The following is a 27,011-nucleotide window of genomic DNA, read 5'->3' on the forward strand; positions in this document are numbered from 1 at the left end:
AGAACTGCTGTTTGCTTTTAAACCCCTGTCTTACTGGTATTGTGCTTTTGACATCCCATAATGGTTTCAGCACTTCATGAATAGTTCTTAATCAGCAATGGGGGTGGGGAGAACTAATTACTTCAGTACATGTTGGAGTTGCCTTTGGATTTTCAGGGGCATTGAAACTAGGGGAGAGGCTTCCATTGATTAAGCTGGAACCTGGTGACACTACCATGCACATTGACACGATGGGAGAATGGAGAGCTCCGTGGGCCACCGAATTTTCACACAATAGATGGCTAATTCTATGACTGAGCCTGCCTGGGACAGTGCAGCCAGCCAATAGAATGGGTTGTAGTTAGGATACAGGACCATATGTGACTGCCCTTTGATCAGTTCCTGCAACACTGGACCATCTGACATGTGAGATCAAGAGGTGTGAAAACACCACACACATCCTGTATCTGGGACAGGGAAGGAAGGTCGGCAATGTCTTGCCTAGTTCTCTGTAATAATATTATGCAACAGTGTTCTGCAAAGGTTACAAAGCTGCAGCTCATTAATCTCCCCTTTGCAGAGAGAAAAACACCTGCCTACCATCGCCCTCTGCTCTTTTCAGGGATTATTTGGCTGGTGTGTTTTATGCTCACTCGTCCAGGGTTCTGCGCGTGTCAGATGCAGAGCTTTTTTCAGCTTTTGCATTTTTTAACATGTTGCTGGTTGTCAAGAAACATAGGCATTGCCAGTGCACAACCTCGTATCTCTCCTGAGAGGGAGCCTATTATCAGCTGCAGTGGAATATCTGCTTCAAATCAGCCTGTTCTCCATGATTACAGGCCATGGTATTACAGCACCGGATTGTCAAGCAATGTTGGATATTTCCATTTTCTGTGCAACCAGCGTCTGGGTGAGTTGTCAGACCCAACTGACAACCCATGAAGCAAACTCCTTATTCCTGTATTGCTGAGTCTGCTTCCTTCTGCAGCCTATGCTAGCTGTAGAGTTGTTGTTTTTACTGCATACGATATAATCCACTCATTCTATTTTTGAGTACAGACTTGTAATCATCCAATTGATTAATTAAAAAAACTCCTTGCATAAGGAGAAAGAAAACATTCCTTACAAAAAAAAAATTTAAGGTGCAGCTTTGACTTTGCAGCCTGCATTTGTCTCAGAATGTTATCTCAATTGACACAAAAAGAGGCAGAATTGAATATTTTTACTGATAATTCAGTTTCTAGCAGGTGCCATCTGTTTGTGAGGAATGAAGAAACTATATTGTTACTTAACCAATCCCTTATCCACCAATTTAATAAACCTGCAGTTGTCATGATATCAGTAGCATAGTGAAGTGGGGTCGCACTCTGGGATTCCCCCCCCCCCAGAGCAGGAATGATGGCATTATCTGCAGGAGCCCCAAGATAGCTGACAAGTGAATGAAGTTTTAGGAAGGCTTTCAAGTTTTATTATTGTTTGTGGCAGATTCACACAGAAGAAATCAGAGAATGAATGAAATTCATCAGAGAATGAATGAAATACTCAAGCAGAGGCTGGCTACGTCTTCCCTTCTTTTTTGACGTGGTTCCTATTTAATGCTAGCAGTTTAAATTGTAACGCTTTATGACTGTAAAACCCAAACTTGGGTCTCCAGCTGCTTTTGAAATACAATTCCCATCATCCCTGACCACTGTTCTTGCTAGCTAGGGATGATGGGAATTGTAGTCCAAAAACAGCTGGCGACCCAAGTTTGGGAAACACTGATACAACTGACTAAGAACTTTCTGGATTTTGTGATTTTCCTTGGAGGTGAGACTGTGGGTTCTCCTTAGGGGCATATCTGTGGGGGTTGTCAGAGTGAGCTCCTTTACTTTCAGAATTTATCACGGAATAAACTGAGGTTATTTTGCAGCATGACTGAAATATTGACAAATTCTTTAAACCCACTGTTTTCCACAAGTGGAACTAATGTGCTGAACAGGTTGCGGTCTTAGGATACAGTTACACTAAGTACACCTCCTGCACAACCCACGACAATTTAGCTGTCATTCAATATTATTAAAAACCATCCTGTGGTCATTACAAATGGGTTCCATAATTGAATTCCGCATTGTGTGAAGGAAGAAGTGCTTCTCCTTACCAGTTTGCACATACTACTGCCAGTCAGTTTCACTGAGTGGCCCGAAACTCAAAATACTTCATAAAAGAAAGGAAATTCTCAATTTCTCCACAATGTTCATAATGTTATTAGCTTCTATATGCCTTCTTCACTTTGTCAACTATTTTTTAAGCTAAAGCAGGATAGTAAATTACCTCCTTGTACAGATTTATCTGTATTTTATTGAGCCATTAGTATTGATTCTATACCCACTTGAAGTAATTGTGACAGATAAGTACCAGGGGGAAAACATTTTCAGGTATAGGAGGTAGAGTTACCCCATGTATCAGCTGACCTTGTGGAAAATACATTAAGCATCTATTTGTGTCCAGGGCAGCTTGAGAATAAAAGCCATATATATATATATATATATATATATATATATATATATATATATACACACACACACACACACACACACACACACATATATATATACACACACACATACACATACACACACACACACACCTCAATGCTGTTGTTTCCCACCATACCTCAGTCCCTGCAGAAATATAATATGAAAACAAGGCCTAAGCAGCTTGTTTTAAAACCAAATCAAGATGCTGGCCAATACACACACAGGACTGGCTTAGAAAGAATACCAAAACATAACTGTAGCATTGCATGCACAAGACATAGTAAATAACAGGGCTCTGTGTGTGTGTGTGTGTGTGTGTGTGTGCATGTGCACATGTGCGCGTGCGCACACACACACACACACACACACAGTCCTCTTTTGCTTTTAAAATTAACTAGAGTTTGCAGTTGCGTCTAAGCTGGAGTAACTGGTTGGTTTAAGCATTTGTTAGTTCAAACAAGCCAAAATCAAATCCATGGGCTTATGATCCTGGCATCATCATAGCTGGAGTTTAAAATTATCAGAGCTCCCCAAGTCTGAAGGTCAGCATTTTAAATGGAAAACAGATGCTCCTGTTCTCCTCTGTTGCATGCAAGAGGAACAAGTGAGTCTGTGGCTTACAGTGGCTCAGGCAGAGAAATGCTAAATGATGGTTTGAACTGCCCCCAAATGTCAAAGTAGCAATAGTTTGCAAGGTTTGTAAATCGGTCAATGTCAAAGACCAGTAAATATATGTCTACTGGATTTGATAGGCATGCAAGAAGTTGCCTTATGCTGACATGGGTTTATCTAGCTCAGACAGGGATCTCTTCCAGCCCTACCTAGAAATGCCAGGGATTGAGCCAAGGGCCTTCTGCTGCACATATGCATATCTATCTATCTATCTCTATATCTATCTATATCTATCTATATCTATATCTATATCTATATCTATATCTATATCTATATCTATATATAATGAAAAGGACTGTTTTGATGTCATGTCAGCACCAGGTGCAGACCTTTTTTTATTGTTTCATGCCTTTCAATTTTGTTTGATCTGTTTGATCTTGCTTGGTTGATGTTTTATGCTGCTCCTATTAGTATATTTGTTTAGGTTTTTAATTTGTTTGATAGTGTTTCCTAAGCCACCCTGGACATTTTATTGAAGGCCCGGCTAAAATAAAAAAGCATAGATAAATAGTGCATTCTAGTCAGGCTATGAGAAAGTGAACCCATGGAGCCTCCAGTTCATGGTGGAATCAAAATGGAATTGATATTGGAATTCAACTGCTTTAAAACAAACAAGCAAGTAAGCAAGCAAACTATGCTTAAGAAGATCAGGTGATCCAAAGTGCCCTGTACTGTCTTGACTTAAGGAAGTAGCACTCAGTATGATATAAACATATATAAACATGACTTTCCCATCTTTCAAGACAGCATTCCTTCCATGATTGTTTGATGGGGTCCAAAGACAGTTCAATTGGAAAGCTGACCGTCATTCAAAAACACACTTTTATTGAAATCCTTCTTGAAAGGATTGGATTTTTTTAAAAAAAACTTCTGACTTGCCTTCTGGGCTCCTTGTGCAGCTATTGCTTGATTTTGTTCTCCTAGTTTGTTCCTTAGATATCAAATAAAAATTAGAAATGCCATCTCTATATAGCTGTGCTGAGGGCTGATACAAATAGTTTGACAACCATGTGGGCGTCTGTTGAAAACTGCTTCATCTTTGCAGTGCTTCACAGTGGGCTGTAACATTTGCAAATGACTCACCAGGTTGATACCATCAATCATATGGAAAGTCTCCACATGCATATTCCTTGCATTGTTGTTACCTGGCCCTCTAGATTGCTTTGATGATTACCTTAAGCCATGACTGAATATACCAGAAGGTTAAATTACCAGGGACTGGCAGCTCTGACCTTTTGGGTCTGTAGTCTGAATCAGACCAACAGTCATTCAAGACTGCTTGTTGCTTTAGATATTCCCTTTAAAAAAGGCAATAAGTTATCAAACAATACTTCATTGCTCGGAAAAAGTCTGATCTATGTGACTTCACTCAGAGAGCAAGCTTGTTTTCTCCTGAACCAATGGATTCACGTTACAAGAAGGGAGATTCCGACTAAACATCAGGAAGAACTTTCTAACAGTAGGACAGTTGAAGTATATGTCCCTCAGGGTCCCTTCCAACTCTACAATTTCATGGTTCTGTGAAGAGCTGTTCGACGGTGGAACAGACTTTATTGGAAGGTGGTTGCTTCTCCTTCATTGGAGATTTTTAAGCAGCGATTGGGTGACCATCTGCCATGTATAATTTAGTTAAGATTCCTTCATCACAGGGGGTTGGGCTCAATGATGCTCAGGGTCTCTTCCAACACTATCATTCTATGATTCAATGACTCTTGACAGGCATCAGGCTCTGTTCAGAGACAAAGATTCAGCTGGGTTGGTGAGAACAACTCCTGATGTTCCTGGGCGTTCTTCAAGGTCCTGAAGCCAGTTGGGATAAAATAGGGATTGGGGAACCAGTGGCGCTGCATAACTTGCACTACAATTCCCACCCACATGTTCCCTATACCTTGTGTAGTGGATATTCAGCCTGGCCAAAACAGGACAGCTCCTGGTTTAAAGCACGAGTGTGGGGGTGTGACTGCATCATAACTCCTGTTATTTCTGACCATTGCCCATGCAGGCTGGGGCTGCTAGGAGTTGGGAGTTCAACAACATCCCACACTCTCCATCTGTGGTTTAGAGATCCTGTACAGGCTAACTCAGAAGTAAGTACCATTGAGTTGAGTGGGGTTTTCTCCCAAGTAAGTGCATATAGGACTGCAACATGTATGTAATCACAGTTTTTCTGTATGGTAAGTCACTTGCAAACATTAAAGCCCGTAAGCACAGGATCCTCGCGTGGACACATGCTGTGCCAGTCTTTGTGTGGGAATGTAATATTTGAATGGGCCCTAAGGATACACAATGTAAGAATGGGAAAGCACTTAGTATTCTACATACAACCTTTTTTTAAAATAAAAAAATACACTTCTAACTGAAGCACTGAGTTGTTTTCCTGGAGAAATAATTAGCCCCACTCGCTCATTCCATGCTCTCGTGTTGATAGGTATTTAATACATTTTGCTTGCCTGTAGTGGGAGGCTAATTTGCTCCTAGGATTCTTAAACTTGATCAAAGCTCAAACAACTCTGAAATAATAATGCCTCAGCTTGAAGCCTATTAACATTCATAACAAGCTATGCCTGCAAAGTGCAATAGACAGGTAGGAAACTGAAGGACATCAGATAAGAAACATTCTACTTGACTCTGATCAGTAGGTTAAGTTATTAAAACAACACACCATACAGAAAACTCTGCCAAGAAGGTGCAGTGTAGGGGAGAGCAGCCAAATAAAATATTTGATCCTTTTTGGCAGTCGGAAGTATTGAAACAAGAGTTGCCTGGTGGAGTTGGGTGGGGAACATAAGCAAAGTGTGAGAGCCAGTGTAGTGTAGTGGTTAAGAGCAGTGGAGTCGTAATCTGGTGAACCAGGTTCGATTCCCCGCTCCTCCACATGCAGCTGCTTGGTGACCTTGGGCTAGTCACACTTCTCTGAAGTCTCTCAGCCTCACTCACCTCGCAGAGTGTTTATTGTGGGGGAGGAAGGGAAAGGAGATTGTTAGCCGCTTTGAGACTTCTTAGGGTAGTGATAAAGTGGGATATCAAATCCAAACTCTTCTTCAAAGTAAAATTGAGCTAATGTTTGTTGGAAATGTTGAAGATCAGAATGTAATATCTCAAGATGTGGAACCTTGCAGAGCATTGTAATCTGTGCTTCATTGAAATGATAAAGCAGACTAGATTATCATTCTAGCTGCACATTCCTGCCTTATTGTTTCCACTAATAGTCAAATTAAATTAGTAAAAAAGGGTCATGGGAAAGTGAGAGATTTGTATTAAATTTCCCTTTCTCTGTACTTGCCAGCTTAATGACAGAGATTGTTCTAAATGACCTAGGTTGCATACACACCATGCAAATACAGTGGTACCTCGGGTTACATACACTTCAGGTTACGGACTCCACTAACCCAGAAATAGTACCTCGGGTTAAGAACTTTGCTTCAGGATGAGAACAGAAATTGTGCTCCAGCGGTGCGGCGGCAGCGAGAGGCCCCATTAGCTAAAGTGGTGCATCAGGTTAAGAACAGTTTCAGGTTAAGAACGGACCTCTGGAACGAATTAAGTACTTAACCCGAGGTACCACTGTACTCCCAAGAGTCCTGGGAACTCTGGTTTCCCCTCACATAACTACAGTTACCAGAACTCTTAACAAACTACAGTTTTCAGGGTGTATGTGTGGTTTAAATGTTCTTTTAAAGTATGGTGTGCTGGTTCCAGACAACAATATTGTACCCTCCTGTTAAGGCTACTGATAAAATGCCACCTCTTCCTGAGTTGCCAACCCCCTCAGCTGCCCACAGCCCTCCCCAACCTCCAGTGAGACTCTCTTCCCAGACAGGAAGTCGGGGGAAGAGCCAGTATCCCTGCTCCCCCTTCTGAAGCAGCTAAATCCAGAATCCAAAGCACACAGGGTAGAGCCGTCTGCCCCCACTCAGGTTCTTGCCAATCAGCCCATGTCCTCTGTCTCTTTTTCCTCCTGTATTGGGATCTGCCAACCTTAGTCTGATCCCGACAGAGCCGTAGGACTCACGACAGTTAAGTATGATTACCTAGTGATGTTAAATTCTGGAGAATAATCTTTTGGAGAATATTCTCAAGAATATTCTCAATTGATGAGAATATCACAGAATTTTAATTTAAAATAGGAGAATATTCATTTTAATGCATTGAAAATGATGTAATAAGGTGATGGCACCAGTAATTGTCATGTTAAGGTTTGGTATAAGGAAACTCAGTAGTTAAATCATTATTTTATTCTTCCATTAGAACATGTTCATGTTATAGGACAAGTCAAAAAATACAATTGGCATGTTAAGGTTTGATACAAGTAAATTCAGTAATAGGCTATCTTGTGCTTCTAATAGCTCTAACACTTAATAACTGTTTTGGTGACTAAAACACAGTTTGATAGACAAAACTCTATGTATACATATAAAAAAGAAGCCATTAAATATATTATCATTATACGATAATATATTTCACTATAGCAATCTCTGGTAAATGGCACCTTGCACCATTGAATGGCACTGCAAAAAACAGTTACTGGCACTGAATAAAAATATAGAAACGCCAACTGTTTAAATCAAGGCCACCGCACATGCTGTTACACATAATTGTATAGGCCTAGGTACTTTAAGTGTATAAAGCCTTAAAGCTACTTTCTGTTAAAAAAAATCACACTGTATGGCCAAGAGTACAGAATTACTAAGAATAAGGTCACACCAAAATAGGAAAAAAGGCTATTACATATAGTTGAAATACATACAAATTCAAATGTTCATCAAATTAAATCAATAGCAATTTTAAAACTAAAAAAAAATTAATGTTTTCTGTAGCTCACATTTCAGAACTGCCAATGGTGAATGACACAATGCCCAGTAATGTAACTGGATTTTTTTTTAAAAAAACATTATTCATTACTTACACTGGCAATATCACAGCTTGACTTATTATTTACTAGATTTTTTTTTTTAAATGTGGGTTGTAAAACTGGTTCTTACATTAGAATTTACAGTTTGTGGGGAATATTCTCCGGAGAATTTTCTAGCAGAGAATATTCTCATTCTCAAGAATATTCTCCAGAGAATATTCTCACCTCACATCACTGTGGTTACCCTACTCGTAATTCTTGAGGAATCAGAGTGCAGGGTAATGTAGTGCCACCTATGCAGATGGGAGTGGGCACTTGCAATCCTGACATTTTCGCAAAGTGAATGAGTGAGCATGTCATGCCTCATCTTTAAAAGCTTGGCAGACAAGACAAGATTGAGACATCTTCATTGCTTCCATCCAGTTTTGAATGTCTTGCCTGGTGACTGAACTCCTGGACCATGACTCTCCAAACTCTGTGTCCACTGCCAAGCCACTACGGTTACTTGCCTGGATAAAGATCTGTTCTGTATATGTAAGAGTGTCTGGCTGCATGTGTTGAGTGTGAGGCAGAGCAAAACAAGAAACAAACAATTTTTTTTTTACCTGTTAGCACTCTGCAATGCTTTTATGTAGAGCCAGGTTGATTTGGTTCCCGAGGATCCAGCAAACTTTTGTTATTTACTTTAGGTGTCAACAACATCCATTAGGACTTCCTTTCTACAGGAAGTCCTAATGGATGTTCAAACTGTACCTGCATGCTGCCTGTACTTAGGGTAACTGCACACTGTCTTAAATTATTTGGTTGTTTCACAACAGAAGTCTGAAAATGTTAAAAATGCTTATATTGCATTGTAGTTAAGAATGATAAGTGGGTTTCCTCATCGCTCTGTCTACTAGAACTATAACTTAGGCGTGACTGTCACAGGCTTAAGCATAACTAACCTGCAACTTCATCCATTATTGTATTTTGGTTTCCCCGGTATCAAAAGGATATGAAATACATCCTTTCCCCCATTTCCCCGCCCCCAATATTTTTTTAATGAGATGCAATGGAATGTCATTTCTGGCTTCAGTGACAATTTAAATTTGGACCCCATCTTGAACAAGCAATGAGAAATGTTTGGAAACTCATTATTAATGTGAGACAAGGCATTTAATGAAATGTAATACTTTTGCTCTGCCTGAGGTGGGTGGGTGGGGATCCAGCTATATTAAACCTGGCTCCTATTATAACTAGAGTTAATGAAAAACTTCCGTAATCTTCAGGCATAACACAGAGAGAAACTTATCAATAAATAACTTTATAAAAAGCAATCTGGCTCTTCTGGTCACATTTTGATCTTGTAATTGCATGAAGTTTTGTTTTTCCACTTGCCTTTTCTGAGTGAGTAGCGGGGAGAGTTAGGAGCATGTTGCCTGCATCTGCTAGTGATTTTTACATTTGTAAGTATTTATATTACATTTCTGTCCCAAGGTGTTCAAAATGGCACTTGGCCTCTCCATTTTATCCCCATAACATCCCTGTGAGGTAGGGTTAGCCTGAGAGACCGTAGACTGGTCCAAGTTCACCCAGTGAGCTTCGTAGCTGAGTGGGGTTTTGAACCCTGGTCTCCCAAGATGTAGCAAATACATAAACCACTAGACCACACTGGTTCCTCCACAATTCTTAAATCATAAGTGCTGGTGGCTTTCTCATTTGTGCAGGTATGGGTAAAGGCAGTGAGATCTTGAGACTTCTCGGTAGTGGCACCTTTGCTTTGGGAGTGGTTATCTGACTCCCTGACACTAGCTTTATATACTAGCAAGTAATTCCCTTTTAGGAAAACCTTTGGCTTATAACCTCACTGGTTGCCTAAACACGTTGCCTTCTGCTGTAAAATATTAAACTATTAATATTTAGTTCTGTCGACATTCCACATACAGACTGCTTTACTCATAGTCTTTATATATATATTGTCATTTCTTGGTTTCATTTTTAATTGTTTGAGCTGGACACTGTAAAGGTAGGAATGTAAAACGTTTGTAAATGTTTCCAACTAATCTCATAGATAGATAGCCTCCATCAGATTTTCTAGGCTTCTGAAACTGCTTAAGGTAGCTAGAGATGAACCTTTCCTACCTCACACCCTCTTCCACAAGGCTTTCACATGGCATTTCTGTCCCCATGTTTCTTGACATTCCTCTGTCTCGAGAAACAATGGAATGTGCCTCCAGGGGTGAAGTCAAACCACTGTGTTAGCAGCCCCAAAGTGACCTCTCCAGGGTACAAGCCTGGGCAGTGTGTCTGGAGGTCCTGGGCTGCCCAGACAACAAGACCCCCCTCTCAGCCTCGCTGCTGTGGTCCAAAGGAAAGCAGAGCAATATGTTTGGCACCAGCTTGGCTGCAGGCGTACAAGGCGCCATCCAACCGTCTTAGGGACTTCAGTCTGCGTTTTTTGTAGGGTTTGCTCCTTAACCTTTTCTCCTCTTGAAGATATCCTGCAAGGCAGTGGGGGTTTTCTTTCTCTTGGATAGGTTACCTTCTCAGGTCGACAAGCCCCTCGCTTCCCTCTACAACACATATAGAAACTGCCTTCTTGACCGCTGCTCCTGCTAGAGCCTGTCTTCACATGCAGGGGAAGCCCCTAACTCACCAAGGGTTTGTGACCCATAAGCTACCCTCCCCTGGTTTAGCCTGACAGTTGAAGCTGTTCCTGGTATTAAGGTAAAAGTAAAGGGACCCCAGACCATTAGGTCCAGGTGCGGACGACTCTGGGGTTGCGGCGCTCATCTCACTTTATTGGCCGAGGGAGCCGGCGTACAGCTTCCGGGTCATGTGGCCATCACGACTAAGCGGCTTCTGGCGAACCAGAGCAGCGCACGGAAATGCTGTTTACCTTCCCGCCGGAGCGGTGCCTATTTATCTACTTGCACTTTGTGCTTTCGAACTGCTAGGTGGGCAGGAGCTGGGACTGAACAACGGGAACTCACCCTGTCGCGGGGATTCGAACCGCAGAACTTCTGATCGGCAAGCATTCCCTTAAAACACCCCAAATAGGTGTAGGCAATAAGTGTGCACACAATCATCCTAATTGGTTTTACTGTCCCAATACTCACATGTGAACAAAACCAAGTCCAATTGTTTATGATGGTGTGACATATAGCTGAGTATATTTCCGTACAGTATTTATGTAAGAAGAAGGTTGTCATGCTGCAGTATGCATGACCACCTATTGGGAGGGGGGAATTTTGGGTGATCTTTAAGGGGATGAGAATTGACATCAGAGTAGGGGTGTCAAGTATTCCATTGAAGGAGCTGTGGGGGGAGGGGCTTAGGTTGAGGTATAAGGGGAGAGGGTGGGCAAGGGGGGTGGGGGTAGGTGGGGTTGGTGAGCAAGGCCAGCAGCCCCTGTTATGTAATACAGTGGGTGGATTCCAGTCTCCACAGTGGTTGCAGAACTGATGGGCTTGTGCACCAACTCTGTATTTCCAGTAATGCTGGTGCAGGTGTTCAAGGTGAAGGTAAGCAGGCCTTTAGCTCAGGGTAAGCAGATGGATGGTAGCTCAGGGTAAGCAGAGGCATGCATTCATAAAACAGACGCTCTAAAGTGGTTCCAGTTGGTTTCAAGGAACTGGAAGAAAGAAGGAACAGCTCGGTTCTATGCTGATCTGTGCTGCCCTCCTTGTCACAATCTAGCATTTGTAAAGCCTTCCTGAACCAGGGCAGAACACACACAGCCCCTCCCAGTCCGATTCAGCACTGTTGCAGGGTCACCCTTTTCTGGCTAAAGTGGATGGTCAGGCAGTTTAATTTCCTATGCAGGGAATGGCTGGTGAAATAGAAATAGCTATGTTGTTGTTGTTGCTGCTGCTGCTGTTTTAAAAAATCAATTTATAATGCTCTTAATCCCTTCATTTGCCATTTGCTGAAATTAGGGCAAGGAACATTAGCAACATATAAAACCCTAGAAGCTGCCGCATGAGGAATATATCCTTATCATCACTTTATTTCATTGCAGATTATTTCCAGTGTTTCTGTAATAACTTCTCTTCATTTCCGTATGACTTGAAGCAGATTTGCATTTTTTTAAAAAGCAAAAAAAAAGCAGGATTAAAACAGCCCCTAAGTAAGAGCTCAGCCTGACAGTGTCTGAAAGCTACATCATTTCAGTTCATGCCTCTTCTTAAGGTTGGATGTCTGGCACAGGGACAACTTTATCTTCCTTCTAACCCAATCCTAGCGTTGGTCGGATGAAGCCTGCTGCCCCACGCTCTCCGTGGAGGACTTTCGCTCCCCCTCCCCTTAATGCCAAGTTCAGTTATTGGCTATTTTATGCTGAGCTGTGAACTGCATGGCTATTGGAAGGAGCAGTAAAAGCTAAGGAATGCCTTTTATTTTTAAGAATATACCTATCACTCTACTGCCGTGCTTATTTTCCAAACAGTCTTGACTGTAGAACAAACTTCCACCTGTATAGGATATATATCGGAACTGAAGACGTTTGGGATGAACAGAGCAAAATTGTCCAGAGCTAGCAGAATTAAACAAATTTGGAGGGTGAGTTAAATTATAACGTTTTTCTTTTACCAAAATAGTTGTAATGAAATAGGTAATAAATTACAATCAAGGGGTTTTTTCTTGGTGTGTTTGTGGGGGGGGGGGTTATAAAAAACCAACTTACATGAGTTTCCTGTTATTTTATACAGATGCCTACATCTTTGCAAACTAGTTTCATTTTTTTTTAATCTGCAAAAATGGCAAAAAGACAACAACTCTGTGTTTAGTGCTTTAGGTGTTATCTGTGTCCATATTCTTACCTACCACAGAGAATCCTTTATAGAGTTTGAAAGAGAAGCACATTGTTCAGTGCGTTGTTGTACAATTTTGTGTGTGCTTTTTTAAAAAAAATTGACTACAAAATGATTTGTATTTATTTTTTTAAAAAGCAACAGTCAACTAAAAATCCTACAGGCAATCTCATTCTCCTTGCCGGATGCTGTATATTTAATTATTAAGGGAAAGGCTGCTAAAAAAAGATAAACCTTATGTGTAGTTGCATTTCTCTTCTTATCTCGTGGGCTGAAATATAACTAATGGAAGGAAAGCTCCGAAGGTCTGGAGTATTGTTGAAAGGTAGTTACTCTTGAAGTATCAAGTGACCTAGGAAGATTCTCTTTCCCTAGGTAGGCTTATATTCTTCTTCACTGCATTCAGAAGTTTATTAGACTTAATATGATGAGCATTTTAATCCCAGCAGCTCTTTGTTTTATGGCTTCCGCATTGGAACCGATAAAGCTTTATCATACTGAGTCCAATGACGGCTCCATCTGGGTCCGCACTGTCAACCATGACTAGGAGTGGATCTCAAAGGTTCTGGAGTCCTCACAACCCTGCTTGGTAGGTGCCAGAGAATGAAGAAGAATCTTTTGCAGGCAAACCACCACTAGACTACAATGAATGAAGCATGCCGGCCATTTTTGTGACAGAAGAACCTTTTATATGATGCAAGCAACAAGTGAAATGGCTGGGTCTCTGTCCCTTTACGGTGATTTCTTTCTCTTTCTTTCTCAACCTGGAACTGCAAAGTTTTTAAGCTGATACTCCATGCAGTATCGCTAGAAATTATTGCCAAAATACTGGAGCAAAGCCATCGCTGTATATGTTCCGACACCAATGAGCAATTGGTTCCCAAAGAACTCCTAGCTTGCTTAAATGAAGATGACTCACAGCATGAGAGAAGCAGCTTAAAGGACGCTAATGGGTTGGACCAGATGCTGTTGTTCGAAATATGAAGGGTATTTTAATATATATATATATATCTCTTAGCTTAAATAGAGTGGAATTCAGCTGAGAACTTTTCAGACCCCACCCCTCCACCTCACCATGCATTGTTCAGCCTGACATTTAAATTTGCAATGTGACAATGTAGAATGTGTGTTGTTGCATGCGTGGGACCCCATTTTTATGTAGCGGGGCTCCAAGATGGCTTAATGCTATATGTTGACATTATTTGGCAAGGCGTGGTACTGGAAAGTGGAATGTGCTCCTATTATAGCCTTGCATTCCTGGAAAAATGAGGGTGTTGAGTATTCTGAGGTGTCATCAGTGGCATGAATGCAGCTGTTTTATTTGACTTCATAGCTAATTGCAGTTTAAAAATATGAAAGCAAGTGTTCCCATTTTGTTGTACGAATTAGAAAGATTGCTTGGCTTTGATTTGTTTTTTGTTGTAAAAAGAAGTCTGTTATGGCTTCTGCAAACATTGTTTTAATAATGCCAGATCTTAGTTGTGTAAAACAAAATGCAGTTTACACAGAAATTAAGACATATCCAATTCCCATAAGTAGATACTATATCATATCAAGTGACAAAAGATAATTACTGCTTGCCAAAGAATCTCTCTTAAATAGGCTAAGGGAGCAATTAGGTTCTCAGGTTTTCTTGCACAGAGTAAAAATGTTTTATTTCTGTCTAGCTTTCTTAAGGTGTTCTGCAGTTGAATGCTTTGCCTTTTCAGCACTGAATGCAAAAAATTCCTTTGTAAAAAGCAAATGCTGAATAGTTGAGAGTGCTATATTTCATGCTTTTTCCTGCATGATTTTCTAAAGAGGTTATATTCTGTTCACTGCCCTTGTTATATGCCATGCTTAAGTTAAATAGGTTAACTTCTGAAAGATGGGGGAAAGTTTGGTGATACGTATTTCACTTTTTCTCCCTTAAAGGGAAAGAAGTTGAACCGAAAAGGATTTTAAGAGCTGGTGTTAGAATAAAATATATAGTCATCACCATGGAATGTAGTAAAGGAGCAATTGGGCAGAATCTGGTGTAGAAGCTTCAATGTCTGTACCATACAGCTTCTTCAACCACTTAAACTCTGAGACTTAACTTGCTTGGGAATTATAACTGCAAGGCACAGACCTTTTCCAAGTAAAGTATTTTCAAATTCGTTTATTTTAAAACTGATTTACCGTAATAAGGCGCTCAAGGTAGCTTAGAGCAAGTAAGCCAAAACTAATCTATTGTTTCATGTTATCTTCCCTGTGCAATTGTTAGTCCAGGGCAGCTCTTAAAGTAAATTTCCTTTGGAAAAGAAAGCATTGAAGATTTATGGTCCCTTTGGTGATATCTGCTGATTTGCAAATGTACAAGCTGTGCGGCTAATATGGGGTTGCAGACATAATGACACAGGCAGACAGTGTTAATCCCAGCATAAGAGTTCTGTCCTTAAAATCCAAACAATCTCTTTGCTAGATCCCTCCAAAAAGCTGCTGTTTTGTTCTCTGTGGATGTTCTCAGTGTTCAGACTACCTGAACTTGATTCTGCACCTTATAGGTGGGGCATGTTCTGATGTTATGACAAATAACTGGAACTACCTAATGAGGTCCACTGTCCATCAGTAGCCAGGAATTAGAGCAAGTGGCAGCCTTGTAAAGCACATTCAGATTTTGGGGTTGCCACTTCGGCCTCCAGTCCTTCTCAAATACCTTCCTTGATCTAACTAAGCAGATATGTGAATGCATCATCTGCTCCAGTCAGAGGCCATAGGTGTAAAACAGATACACCTTGAGAAGTTTCATTGAAATGTGCATTTGAGCATGGGTGCCATATATTCATTTTTTTCCAGTGGGGTGTGAATTATAATATTAAAATGTGGAACTCTACCCTCTTTCTGGCTCGGATAGTTGCCGTCTTAAAGTGCAAGCTAGCTCAGAATTGGGAGATCAACCTTAAAAAAATATACAGATTCCATGTCTTTGCTGAGTAGAGGATGAAGGATGTGGATGAGGAAGAAAGGAAAGGGGTTGCCCAGTGCAGCCATTATTACCTCCTTCTTGCCTCTACAATGTGACTATCAGTAGCAAAGGCAAACTGTGTGCGTACAAGTCCTGCAAGAGCAGGATGGCAGACTAGATGTTCTTTGGAGAGAGAGAGAAGTGTGTACTGGTGCTCTTTCTTCAAGGCAGGGAGCCCACTGATTTCTCTTACCCAATGGCCCACAGCAAACATACTGAAACTTGCTTTCTAAATGATTAGCAAAATGCATTACAGTCATACCTCGGGTTACAGACGCTTCGGGTTGCGTTCTTTCAGGTTACGGACCCGCCAAACCTGGAAGTTCCGGAATGGGTTACTTCCGGGTTTTGGTGGTTGCGCATGCACAGAAGTGCTAAATCGCGCTTTGCACATGCGCAGAAGCGCCGAATCGCAACCTGCGCTTGCGCAGATGTGGCGCTGTGGGTTGCGAATGCTGCGGGTTGAGAATGTGCCTCCTGCACGGATCACGTTCACAACTTGAGCGTCCACTTTATATGACATCATTTGAACCTGTTAAACTCATAGGTAGTAAGTAAACTCATAGGTAAACTCATAGGTAGTAAGTTTCTGATTACCAGGTCCTGGGGACAAAGAGGGGGAAACTGTTGCCTCCATGTCCTTCTGTTCAGCCTCTGCTTCATGCCTACTTGGACTTAGCTAAGGGAGGGAAGCAGCTGCCTTGAATGGTGTTCTCTGTCTCCCTCTCCACCCTCCTCTTATGTCAGCCAGGGTTTCTGCTAGCAAGCTTGTTATTTTTCTCTCTTATCACAGACTTCGGCTCTCAAGTGCAACAGCATGAGCCCTGGGATGAACCAAATGATAGGCCAAAGAGGTATATGCAGGAGGAAAAATACCATCCTAGATTCTCAGCAGCCAAATCTGGGCACCAGAAATAGACCTTCAGTTCCTTTATTACCAATAGGGGTTTTGGCGTTGTTGTTTTTTAAAGGACAGGCAGCATATTTTCTCCCCAGGCGCCTATTAATGCGCAAAACTATTAGTTAACCCATTTTCATTTCTAGGCTCTATTTCTGCTACTTCTGTCTGCAACGAGTTGCCTTCTGCTCTTGCTCCCCATTACTTTTCCTGGCTCATCCAAACCACTTGCATGCTGCTGCATCCATGCAACCATAGGAATAGCAACCTTTTGAGATGCAACCACTGCCTGCTCTCCTCCTTTGTTCCCTGGGCTTCTCGCCACCTGCAACTTCACTCTCCCAGCCTGATATACTTGGGGCCGAAGTCATTGGGAAGGTGGCATTTGTATTTGTTGTTGCCGTTCCTGCCCTGTTCCTGTGCAAAAACACTCCTGGTCTGAGTTTAACATGAAAGGGCACATTCTGGTATGGGATGGAAAATGCTCCTCTTCCTTATCCATGGTCCAGATTCCTCTGTACCATCATCCCTGTCTTTGCCCGGTTCCAAAACTAGAAATGGGCCAAGCTTGAGGGAAGGTGCCTGATATGATGGGCCATGAGCTGGTGAAGCAGAGGGGAATGTCAGTTCCTCTTGCTTGTGCACTCCCTTTGATGTTAAAAATTATAGTCTGTGCTTGACTGGCACAGACACATTAAAATTGGCTGGGTTGGTGAGACCACGGCTGTGTACATACCATACATTTAAAGCACATGACTCTCCCTCCCCCAAGAATCCTGGGAATCATAGTTTACCCACACAAAACTATAGTTCCCTGACCCTTTGAAAACTATAGTTCCCAGGATTCTCTGGGTGAAGTAGTGTGCTTTAAGTGTGCATTAAATATATGGTGTGTATACAGCCTCTTTGTACTTTGGAAAAGGTGTGGTTTGCTTGTTGCCTTGGGACTACTAGACTCCTCATACTGCACTGCATTGATTCATTGACCCCCCCCCATCTATTCTATTATCCCCTGGGAATGATAGGCACCTTTCTGTCCCAATCAGTCGTTTTCCTGTCATTTCAGCCACTGGCACATGTTGCATCAAAAACCTGAGGCTAATGTTATGCATTATTCAGTATAATAATATTTATTTATTTTACAACATCTTAAATAATATTTTTTGAAGTGATTGAGGTTTGTTTCAAAGGCTTTCAGCTGTTTCTTTTGCAGTCCAGCTTGTGGTTACTCATGAATTCTTTATGGCTTCAAGTTTTCACTGGCAGCTTGTCCCTAATAAACATATTTGAGGTTTTGTTTGAATTTGAGTTGTCTTTGCTGGTTACTGTACACTTCACAATATATCTTATATAATGGGGATCTTCGGTATGTTGTAAGGAGCTTTAGAAATCTGCCTGGTGATTCTGTAGCAAGGTTGTGGTGTGTGGGTAAGGAATCCCACAATTATTTGGCAGTTTGGGCCAAAGTGTCTACACTAGCATAAATCCACAATTTGATTTTAGACGTAGATATACACAGCTGGCTCACCCATCCGATTCACTATGCCTTTTTGGCATAAGATGTGCCCCACTGTCCACTGTTGCGATCACTGTTATTAGCATATACACAGCAAGCCAGGTTCACATGGCCACTTGCTGTACTTCTTTCCCAATGTGTGAAACACGGAGAGACTGGATATATGGCTTTGTGTCTTTTCTTTAATTGAAACCTCTCTTTCCTGCTTTACCTATTCTATTATCCCCTGACTCCTGAGAATGATAGGCATCCCCCTCCCCAGGTTTAATGAGATAACCATCCCAGGGTAATGTGCGGATGGGTCTTACTTCAGGATGGTCTCATTATATAGTTTAGTCACTAGGCGGCAGAAGACTTAGTTGTATCAGGGTGGAGTTTCCTGGTGCTGTTCTTTTTCTGGTCGGAGGAAACAGTAAAATTCTTGTCCATATTCTGGACTGCTGTACAGTGGTATCTCGGTTTATGAACTTAATCTGTTCAGGAAGTCCATTCTTAAACCGAAACCGTTCTTAAACCGAGGTGCACTTCCCCTAATGAGGCCTCTTGCTGCCGGTGCCCTTCCACTGTTTGGATTCTGTTCTTAGACCAAGGTAAAGTTCGCAAACCGGGACACTATTTCCAGTTTTGCGTAGTTTGTAAACCAAATCGTTCGTAAACAGGACTGTTCTTAAACCAACATACATTTAATGCACATTGCTCCCCCCCCCAAAGAATTCGGGGAGCTGTAGATTTCCCTTCACAGAGCTACAGTTCCCAGCTCCCTTAAGAAACTAAGGTACCCGGGATTCTTTGGGGCAAGCCATGTGCCTGGCTCTAAATGTATGTTGTGGGTGTGACCCAATCTGTCCTGTCTCCTTCAAGGGATGCTGGTGCAGGGCTTATAGGAAGAAGTGGATGCAAGACATCTCTGTCGTAATGCATTGTTTGTTGTCCTTAAATGCTTGAGTCTTTGGAAAATTAGTCATAACCAGGTTCCTTGGGGTATTCCCAATTGTTCTCTATCAGATCCTCCCTGAGCTGCTCCCATAATCACTCCAGTGTGAGAGGGGCGGGCGGGGGGTTTCTGCTTGCTGTTTTCACGTAAAGACTCTGCACCTTCACTGTGCTCTGTAAATGAACAGTGGAAACAAGTGGAGAAAATATATGTAGCTAGTTTGCCATGTCTGGTTTGTCCTGATTTTCAGTGCAAGTCAGGTGGTGCTTGTGGGCTACTTCAACATGAGATGTGGGCACAGTAAACTACTAATATGGATAAGCATATTTTGAAGGAGAGCTATATTTTAAACAAACAATCCAAGTTGTTTCCATGGAGGAAGGACCTGTTTACCCTGAAGCAAGGTAGTTTTGGATAGTGCCAGTGTGTTAAAGGGGCAGTCATGCTCTACTTGTATGAACTCTGGAGGAAGAACAGTCTCAAGAGACATGAACTCTCTGTGGGCTACAAAAACCTCCCTGAAGAGTGTGGAGCCCTTTGAAGTAGAAACTTAAATAGTAAGAGGAAGTCTTTGAAGTGTGAACTCCACTGTAGATGTTCGAAGGCTGGAAAAGGATAAGCATTAGTATCGTGGAGGTTTGTGCATAATTCCCTGCTTGTTCATGGTTCTGTAGGCCGTTGCTTTTTGAGGGTGGGTAACGTTCAATTCAGATCTTGTTATATTGCAGCTCGCCTTCTCCTGAACCTTTTTCAGCCTAAGGTTCAGATCAAGAACTGGTTTCCCCCTCTGTGGGCCATCCTTGATAGGTGGGTGGGGTTGTCCATCTGCCAGTCACCTGATGTTGTCAGGATCCACAGGCCAGAAAGTCCCATTTGTGTTCTAAATTCTTCAGCAGAATTGACAAAGAACCACCTTCCTTGGTGGTAAAGGGAAGGATAGTTCTGGAGAGCCAAGGAAAATCTGTTGTCGTGCTCATAGGTAGCTACAGAATGGGGAGTAATATACACTCCAGGCTCAATCTGCTAACACAGAAGAGAATAGTTCCATAGACGCCATTACTTCTTTGATCACTTGCATAAGTTCTTTGCTTCATATATTGTTTAATGAAAGTAATGCATGCATGTTGTTTTAAACAGTGTTTAAGGGAGTTTAAGGGAGAATTAAGTTACTGCAGGGGCAAACTTAATTCTTACATGAAATTTCTCTCTCTTTCTTCCTTGATTTCTTGCTCTTGAGGTTAAGCCAAGACTAAAAAGAGGAATTTTCGCTAAATCTACGTAAAAGTCAAGAACAACACAATATTACAATATAACAGTGATAGTTTACTACCATTTAGACATAAAACCTGTAATTAAAAAATGAGACTTCAAAATACAATTTCTGAGCTCTCCCTGCAGTATAATATTCTTATTGCAAGACAGTGAGTAATAACTATAATCACCAATGTTTATGGTGAATAGCAATTTCAAATATGCTTCAACTTTGTGGTCATCTTCAGTGGCATATAAATTACAGTTAGTGGTTAGTAGTTGCTCCAGAATCCACTAATCAGAATCAGACTTCCATAAACCAGGAGTCATTTTTGTATATATCTTTGAACAACTTTAATAACTGCCAACCTTCCACTCCTCAGACTCTCTGAATCTGTACAAGAAAACCTGATCTAATTACAGTTTGTGATGGTCAGATAAAAGTGAAAATGGGCCATCAAAATACAAAGGAAATAAAATGCCTGTTGTCAAATCTTTCAGTAAAACTTTAAAAAAATCAAGTCTGGGGAGTGGAAAATAGTCCATAGTAAGTTTGTTTAAAACATTTAAAATGTTGTTTTAGTTCAAAAGTTAGGACACTTGTGCAACAACTGCAAATTGTACCATGGTGTGGTTCCAGCAGTTCTTGTGCACTGACCTGTCACATGGTTGATTGTTACATCACTTTATAGAGCCAGTCCATAAGAAAACTGCAGTTTGATAAGCTGTGTGGTGGACATCTTATTTCCTTAGCAGAAGAAGCAAACAAATGATTGCAGGAAGGTATCCCCCAGTTCTGTTTTAAGAACAAGTTGTGAATTCTTGTGGGTTATGCTCAGCTTTTAAGTTTAGATCTGATTGGTGACAAACACTAGAACACAAAGGGAACTGTCTTATACCAAGTAAGACTGTGGTTCTATGTAGTCCCACGATTTCAGACAGGAGTTCCTGGGGATTGAACTACTGAGAAGGCCCTCTGCTTGGTTCCCTGTAACTTGGCTTCTCGCAGCAAGGGAACCACCAGAAGGCCCTCGGCGCTGGACCTCAGTGTCCGGGCAGAAGGATGGGGGTGGAGATGCTCCTTCAGGTCTACTGGACTGAAATATACTCAGAGTCGCAAAGTGATTTCATGCTCTTTATTCAGCTCATAGTGGTGAGGAGGAATGAATAAAAGTCCCCTTCAAGTATCTGCTTTATATACATTATTTACACAATAATGTATTGTGTACATGATTGGCTAATTCCGGAATTCTACTGTAAGCCAATCAGGTTGTGGATTCACTTCTATCTGGAGCATGATTGGGTGGTTCCTGCCAACCAATCATACTGCTGCATTGTTCTAGGACCAATCAAACTGCTGCATTCTGAATCCTATTGTTCTGGGACCAATCAGACTGCTGCAGTTTGGATCCTATTCAACTCAGTACATAACATGGACCAACGCCGTTTAGGACTTTAAAGGTCAGCACCAAGACTTTGAATTGTGCTCGGAAACGTACGGGAGCCAATGTAGGTCTTTCAAGACCGGTGTTATGTAGTCTCGGCGGCCACTCCCACTCACCAGTCTAGCTGCCGCATTCTGGATTAGTTGTAGTTTCCGGGTCACCTTCAAAGGTAGCCCCACGTAGAGCGCATTGCAGTAGTCCAAGCAGGAGATAACTAGAGCATGCACCACTCTGGCGAGACAGTCCGCGAGCAGGTAGGGTCTAGCCTGCGGACCAGATGGAGCTGATAAACAGCTGCCCTGGGCACAGAATTGACCTGTGCCTCCATGGACAGCTGTGAGTCCAAAATGACTCCCAGGCTGCGCACCTGGTCCTTCAGGGGCACAGGTACCCCATTCAGGGAGTCCTCCACACCTGCCTCCCTCCTGTCCCCCCAAAACAGAACACTAGGTGTCTATGCTAATCTGGAACGGAAGGGGGAGTTTTAGAGAGAGAGAAATATGATGGCCCTTTGCTAGGTTTTCAGTCACAGAGCCCGTGTCAAATTTGAACTATTTATTTTCAGTCATTAAAGCTCTGTTTAAAGGCTAAGTAGAGAACAAGCCAAATGCCTGTTTAGATAATGGAAGTGCTCAGAGTACTGTTTTCTGTAGGTGGGTTATGGATATATGCCAGAGAAGAGGGTCCCAGTGGGGCTCTGTACTAGAAAGAGCTTTCCTGGCAGAGAGAATGTGAATAGCAAGAAGATAAATGATAAGAGACAGAAGCATGGAAGAAGTCTGAGAGTGAGTGAAAGAAAGAAAGAAAGAAAGAAAGAAAGAAAGAAAGAAAGAAGTCTTAATGGACAGAATATTCTGTTACAGAATACAGTAGTTCTTCTCACTGAGCTAGCTAGATAAGCTGCTGGCCGTTGTGATTTGTGTACAAAGTACAAACATACAAACACAACTCAGCAGATAAAAAACAGCCAAATTAAATTTTATACACCAGAACCAAAAATTGGAATGGGTCAGAGGAGATTAGCATGGCCCCTGTGTAAGGGTTGTCATGGAGCATGCTGCACCTGGAGGCATTTGTTAAATTGTGCATTATTCACTGAGGCAGTTTACATGCGACACTTCAAAGCACTACAAAATGCAAACACCAGCCGGCCTCCATGAAGCACAAGGCTGGGACAACTGAATAAACAAGCTACATAATTAAAAACTGAACAGGCCAGCAGTGTCCTCTTCCCTGAAGGATTAGGGGGGATAAGATTCTGACGTACTCTCACAAAAGGTTGTTGGCCAAGGTACTGAGTACCTGTTTTGGAACATGAGTCATAATTCCATCGTGCAAAAGAAGAATTATGACATGGGTACGCTGGCCTGTGTACAGCTCTCCTTCCTGACGGATATGATGGAAAGATGCTGGCAATGATCAGTAAACCATGATTTAAAGGGCAGGTAGGATGAAAGCTTTCTGACATTCAACAGAAGCATCAGTGTTGCTGAGGCGTCTGCAGTGGAAAACCTGGACATTGATTGTTTTTGCAATGCCCTAGTAGATAGCTGGGTTCTTTCTTGTGTGCTCCCCCCCGCCCTTCTTTTAATGAAAGGCAACAGCCTGGTGGACATATTTAATCATTAAAGATTCATGGTGTTTTTGCTCAGTGTTATCTGCCAGTGCCTGATTTGAATTGATACATCTCTTCAACGGGAAGGTTTTGTGAGAAGAAACCTTTTAATTAAAAAGAGAAGGGATATGAAATTAGACAGCATATGTATAAAATCATTCTGTAGCATCAACAGCTGCTCTTTTTCATTAAAACACATGCACATGGTTTCCTTATCAAAAAGGCTATTCGCTTCCAAGCCAAACTTGATAAACAAAACAGGTTGAGTAACGTGAATTACGGAACACTGGTTTATCTTATTTAATTAGGAATTCTTGCATGCACAGAAATTGGGATTGAGAGCCGTGGTATAGTGGAAGGGGAAGAAGCTCCTACACACACACACACACACACACACACACACACACACAATCTCAATACAAATGGGATTTGGATGGCTCTGACGGTGAATCAGAGAATGTGTCCAGTTTACTATTCCGTTACTAAGAGCTTACCACTACACCACTGGTTTAGAGATTGCTTTGGGGTAACAGCCTTGACGCTTCGCTCTCCGCTGTCTATAAGGAAAAAGTATTGTAACCCATCTTGTTCACTTGTTAACCTGGGTTCAGTTTAAGGAAGGGAATTTGCTTGAAAATAGATTACCGTACATTTCAATTTATGCCTACTGCTAATTTTTTACTCTTCTTCTTCTTCTTCTTCTTCTTCTTCTTCTTCTTCTTCTTCTTCTCCTCCTCCTCCTCCTCCTCCTCCTCCTCCTCCTCCTCCTCCTTCTTCTTCTTCTGTATTACATATACCCACCTATTGACTGGGTTGCACTCTGGGCTGGAGGAAGCTGCTCTGGCGCCTGGGGAGGCGTGCCCAGGGATGGGGGGGCGAGCAGTCCATAGGGGCGGGGCATACCACAGGGCCTCCAGAGTCTACCTGCCTCCTCCCACTCAGCTGCCCTACAGTTGGGGGAGAGGCAGTGGGTGGACCATTTATGCAGCACGGAGCCTGCGCGCGCCCAAGCCACTGCGTCTCTCCCAGGAGAGATGCATGGCTCAGGCAAGCTGCAGGCCCCGTGGTGAGTGCCACCCGGCATTTTTTCACCCGCCTCAGTGGTGACACCCAGGGTAGTCCGCATCGACTGCACCCCCCTTCCTCCGCTCCTGCACACACCCTGATTCCCAGAGGAATTGATGTCTGGGGGAAAGGTCACGGCAAGTTAATTGAAAAATCGCTCAACAGTATTGGGGATCTTCCAAAAGCTCAACAACCTTCAGGGTGTCCTGGTTTTTAATTTTTGAAATATGGCAACCCTACTTCAGATGCCTTTGGAAAGTTGTGTAGTTTTTTATCTTTTTGACATCTGATGGGAGGGCATTCCACGGGGTCAATAGGCAGGACTGGGTGCTGGGAGAAACCCAAACTCTCCAGGCTTCGGGCAGCTCTCCGCAAGCCTTGGGAGCCCGGCGGAAGTTCCCGCCGGGCTCCCTAGCATAGCTGTCAACTTACAGATCTGAAAATAAGGGACCAGCAGCCATGAAAATAAGGGACCAGCAGCCAAAATAAGGGACCTGCGGCCTCACCTGTTCCAGCCACTCCAGTCTTCCTGTCCTCCTGCAGTCTGGTCAAACTCATGCTGGTAGCTTCAAGAACACTGTCCAACTAGCTTTGTAACCAGAGGTTCAACTGAATAGAATCTGAATCACATGCACCACAAGGCCTATGCAGCCTCAACCTAAGATGGCTCCCTGGCCTGGCTTTGCACTGCAAAGTTTGCAGCAGCACGTGCAACAAAATGGCGTCCAGCATTCAAAAACCCCTTCAGCTTGCATTAACTAGCCACACACACACAGCCTCCCCCCTCCCATGAGATCTCCTTTCCTTTTCCCCCACCATGTGCCCCCGCTCCAGACAGACTTTTTCACCGGCAAGGGTGAGTGGGCCTTCAATGATGTATCCATCCGATTCCGATCCAAGCACTCAGCACAGGTATGTTCAACTTCTGAACCCCTCTGAGCCAAAGGCAGAAAGCCCAGCCAGCAGCCAAACGACGCCTCAAGGAAAACCACCGTCACCTCTCCACTGGGAAGCGCTGGGCAAAGGCGAGTTCCCAGGGAATGCAGCCGATTTGATCAGCACAGGGCATGCAAGCTCCACCCCCCAGTCGTTCTTAGACTTCTTATTGGGTGAGCAACACAGCCAAGCAACACAGTTGGAGCCTCCCTCCTCCCTGGCCGGCAGGGAGGGAGGGAGAGGAGCTGCTTCCTTTGAAATTTAAGGGACATCATTTAAGGGACATTTAAGGGACATCCATCAATAAGGAACAGCAGTGTGACATGTCGCTGGAATAAGGGACTGTCCCTTCAAATAAGGGACACTTGACAGCTATGCTCCCTAGGCTTGCGGATAGCAGCCTGCATTCCGAAGCAGCGCGCCCCAGACTTCGGGCAGATATCCGCAAGCCTGGGGAGCCCGGTGGGAAATTCCCTTGGGGCTCCCAAGGCTTGCGGATAGCAGCCTGTTCTGGGGTTGGGGGAAAAATTTTTTCCCCCCCTTCATTCCTCCCCCCCCCAAAAAAACTAGGTGCGCCCTATGGGCTGGTGTGCCCTATAGTGCGAAAAATACGGTATTTAATCAGATGTTTCCCTCTCTTTTAAGTCTATGGGGACATATTGGACAAATTTAGTTCACATACTGTATTTTTTAAATCTGCCGTGTAAGATTAAAATTAAGCACTTCAAGAGAGAGAAAGTGATTCCGGGGCAAAGGTCATACCAATTGCAGTCAAGTTGTATAACATAAAAAGCCTTCAAAGCCATTCACTTGATAGTATGAGATCTTGAAGATGGCTGATTTTTTTAGGGGTTCAAAATCATGTAAGTGGGATCATTGGGTGGATGGATAGATAGGATTTGGAAATATTTGTGTTGAAAAGTATGTTGAATAGTGATTGTAGCTTGTTTTATGTATTTGCCTCCCATGTTAACAAATGGGATGCATTTGAGGTTTTCTCTATGTCTCTTGTAATTGTTTTATGATACAATGATTTCTTTTAAAAACATAGACATTGACACAGGAAGCTTCACTATGTTATATGATTTGAGTAATTTTTTAGCCCAGTGGGTTTTTTTGGAGAGTAGAGGAGTGTACCAGTTGGCCTTTTACATTTATGACCTTCTGGGATCTGGTGTCACCAAATTCAGCATAATGTTTCTTTATTTGGAGCAAGATGTGATGACAATTAAGCATTCTTCCAATTAATTTCTGTGGTAGATCCAGCCATTCCCCGTTATTCTGTCAAGTGCTCTGCTTGGCATTTGATTGAAAGCAGTCTGGTATCGTTTAATTGATCCAAGATTTTATTTTTGCAATAATTAGCCAGCTCCCGCTTTGAGGGAAGAACGTGTCTGAGAATAATGAGCATATCCTGAATATGAAGTTCATAGTTACCAAACCTCACCTTCATTGATGACCCAAAACATTTTAGGGAAATAAGCAAAAACGTCAGCTGTGGGTTTTCCATTTTGTTCAATATATGCTTATGTAGACTTCTGAATGGTGATTCT

The 27,011-nt window shown here is 42.4% G+C and overlaps 1 protein-coding gene across 5 annotated transcripts in view; it reads left to right on the forward strand.

The window, feature by feature from the left end:
* Positions 1–27,011, forward strand: part of DPP6 (dipeptidyl peptidase like 6) — a 519,694-nt gene that overhangs the window by 210,296 nt on the left and 282,387 nt on the right. Inside the window, exon 1 of one of the 5 annotated variants that reach the window (XM_053359657.1) lies at positions 12,444–12,561. The exons of the other annotated variants lie outside the window; for them this stretch is intronic. Coding sequence (XP_053215632.1) covers positions 12,511–12,561 — 51 coding nt within the window. The 5' untranslated portion in view covers positions 12,444–12,510. Of the gene's footprint in view, positions 1–12,443; positions 12,562–27,011 lie in introns of those variants that run through there. 5 annotated transcript variants of the gene reach the window in all.

Source organism: Podarcis raffonei, chromosome 12 (assembly GCF_027172205.1).
Source record: "Podarcis raffonei isolate rPodRaf1 chromosome 12, rPodRaf1.pri, whole genome shotgun sequence".
Taxonomy (NCBI): Eukaryota; Metazoa; Chordata; class Lepidosauria; order Squamata; family Lacertidae; genus Podarcis; species Podarcis raffonei.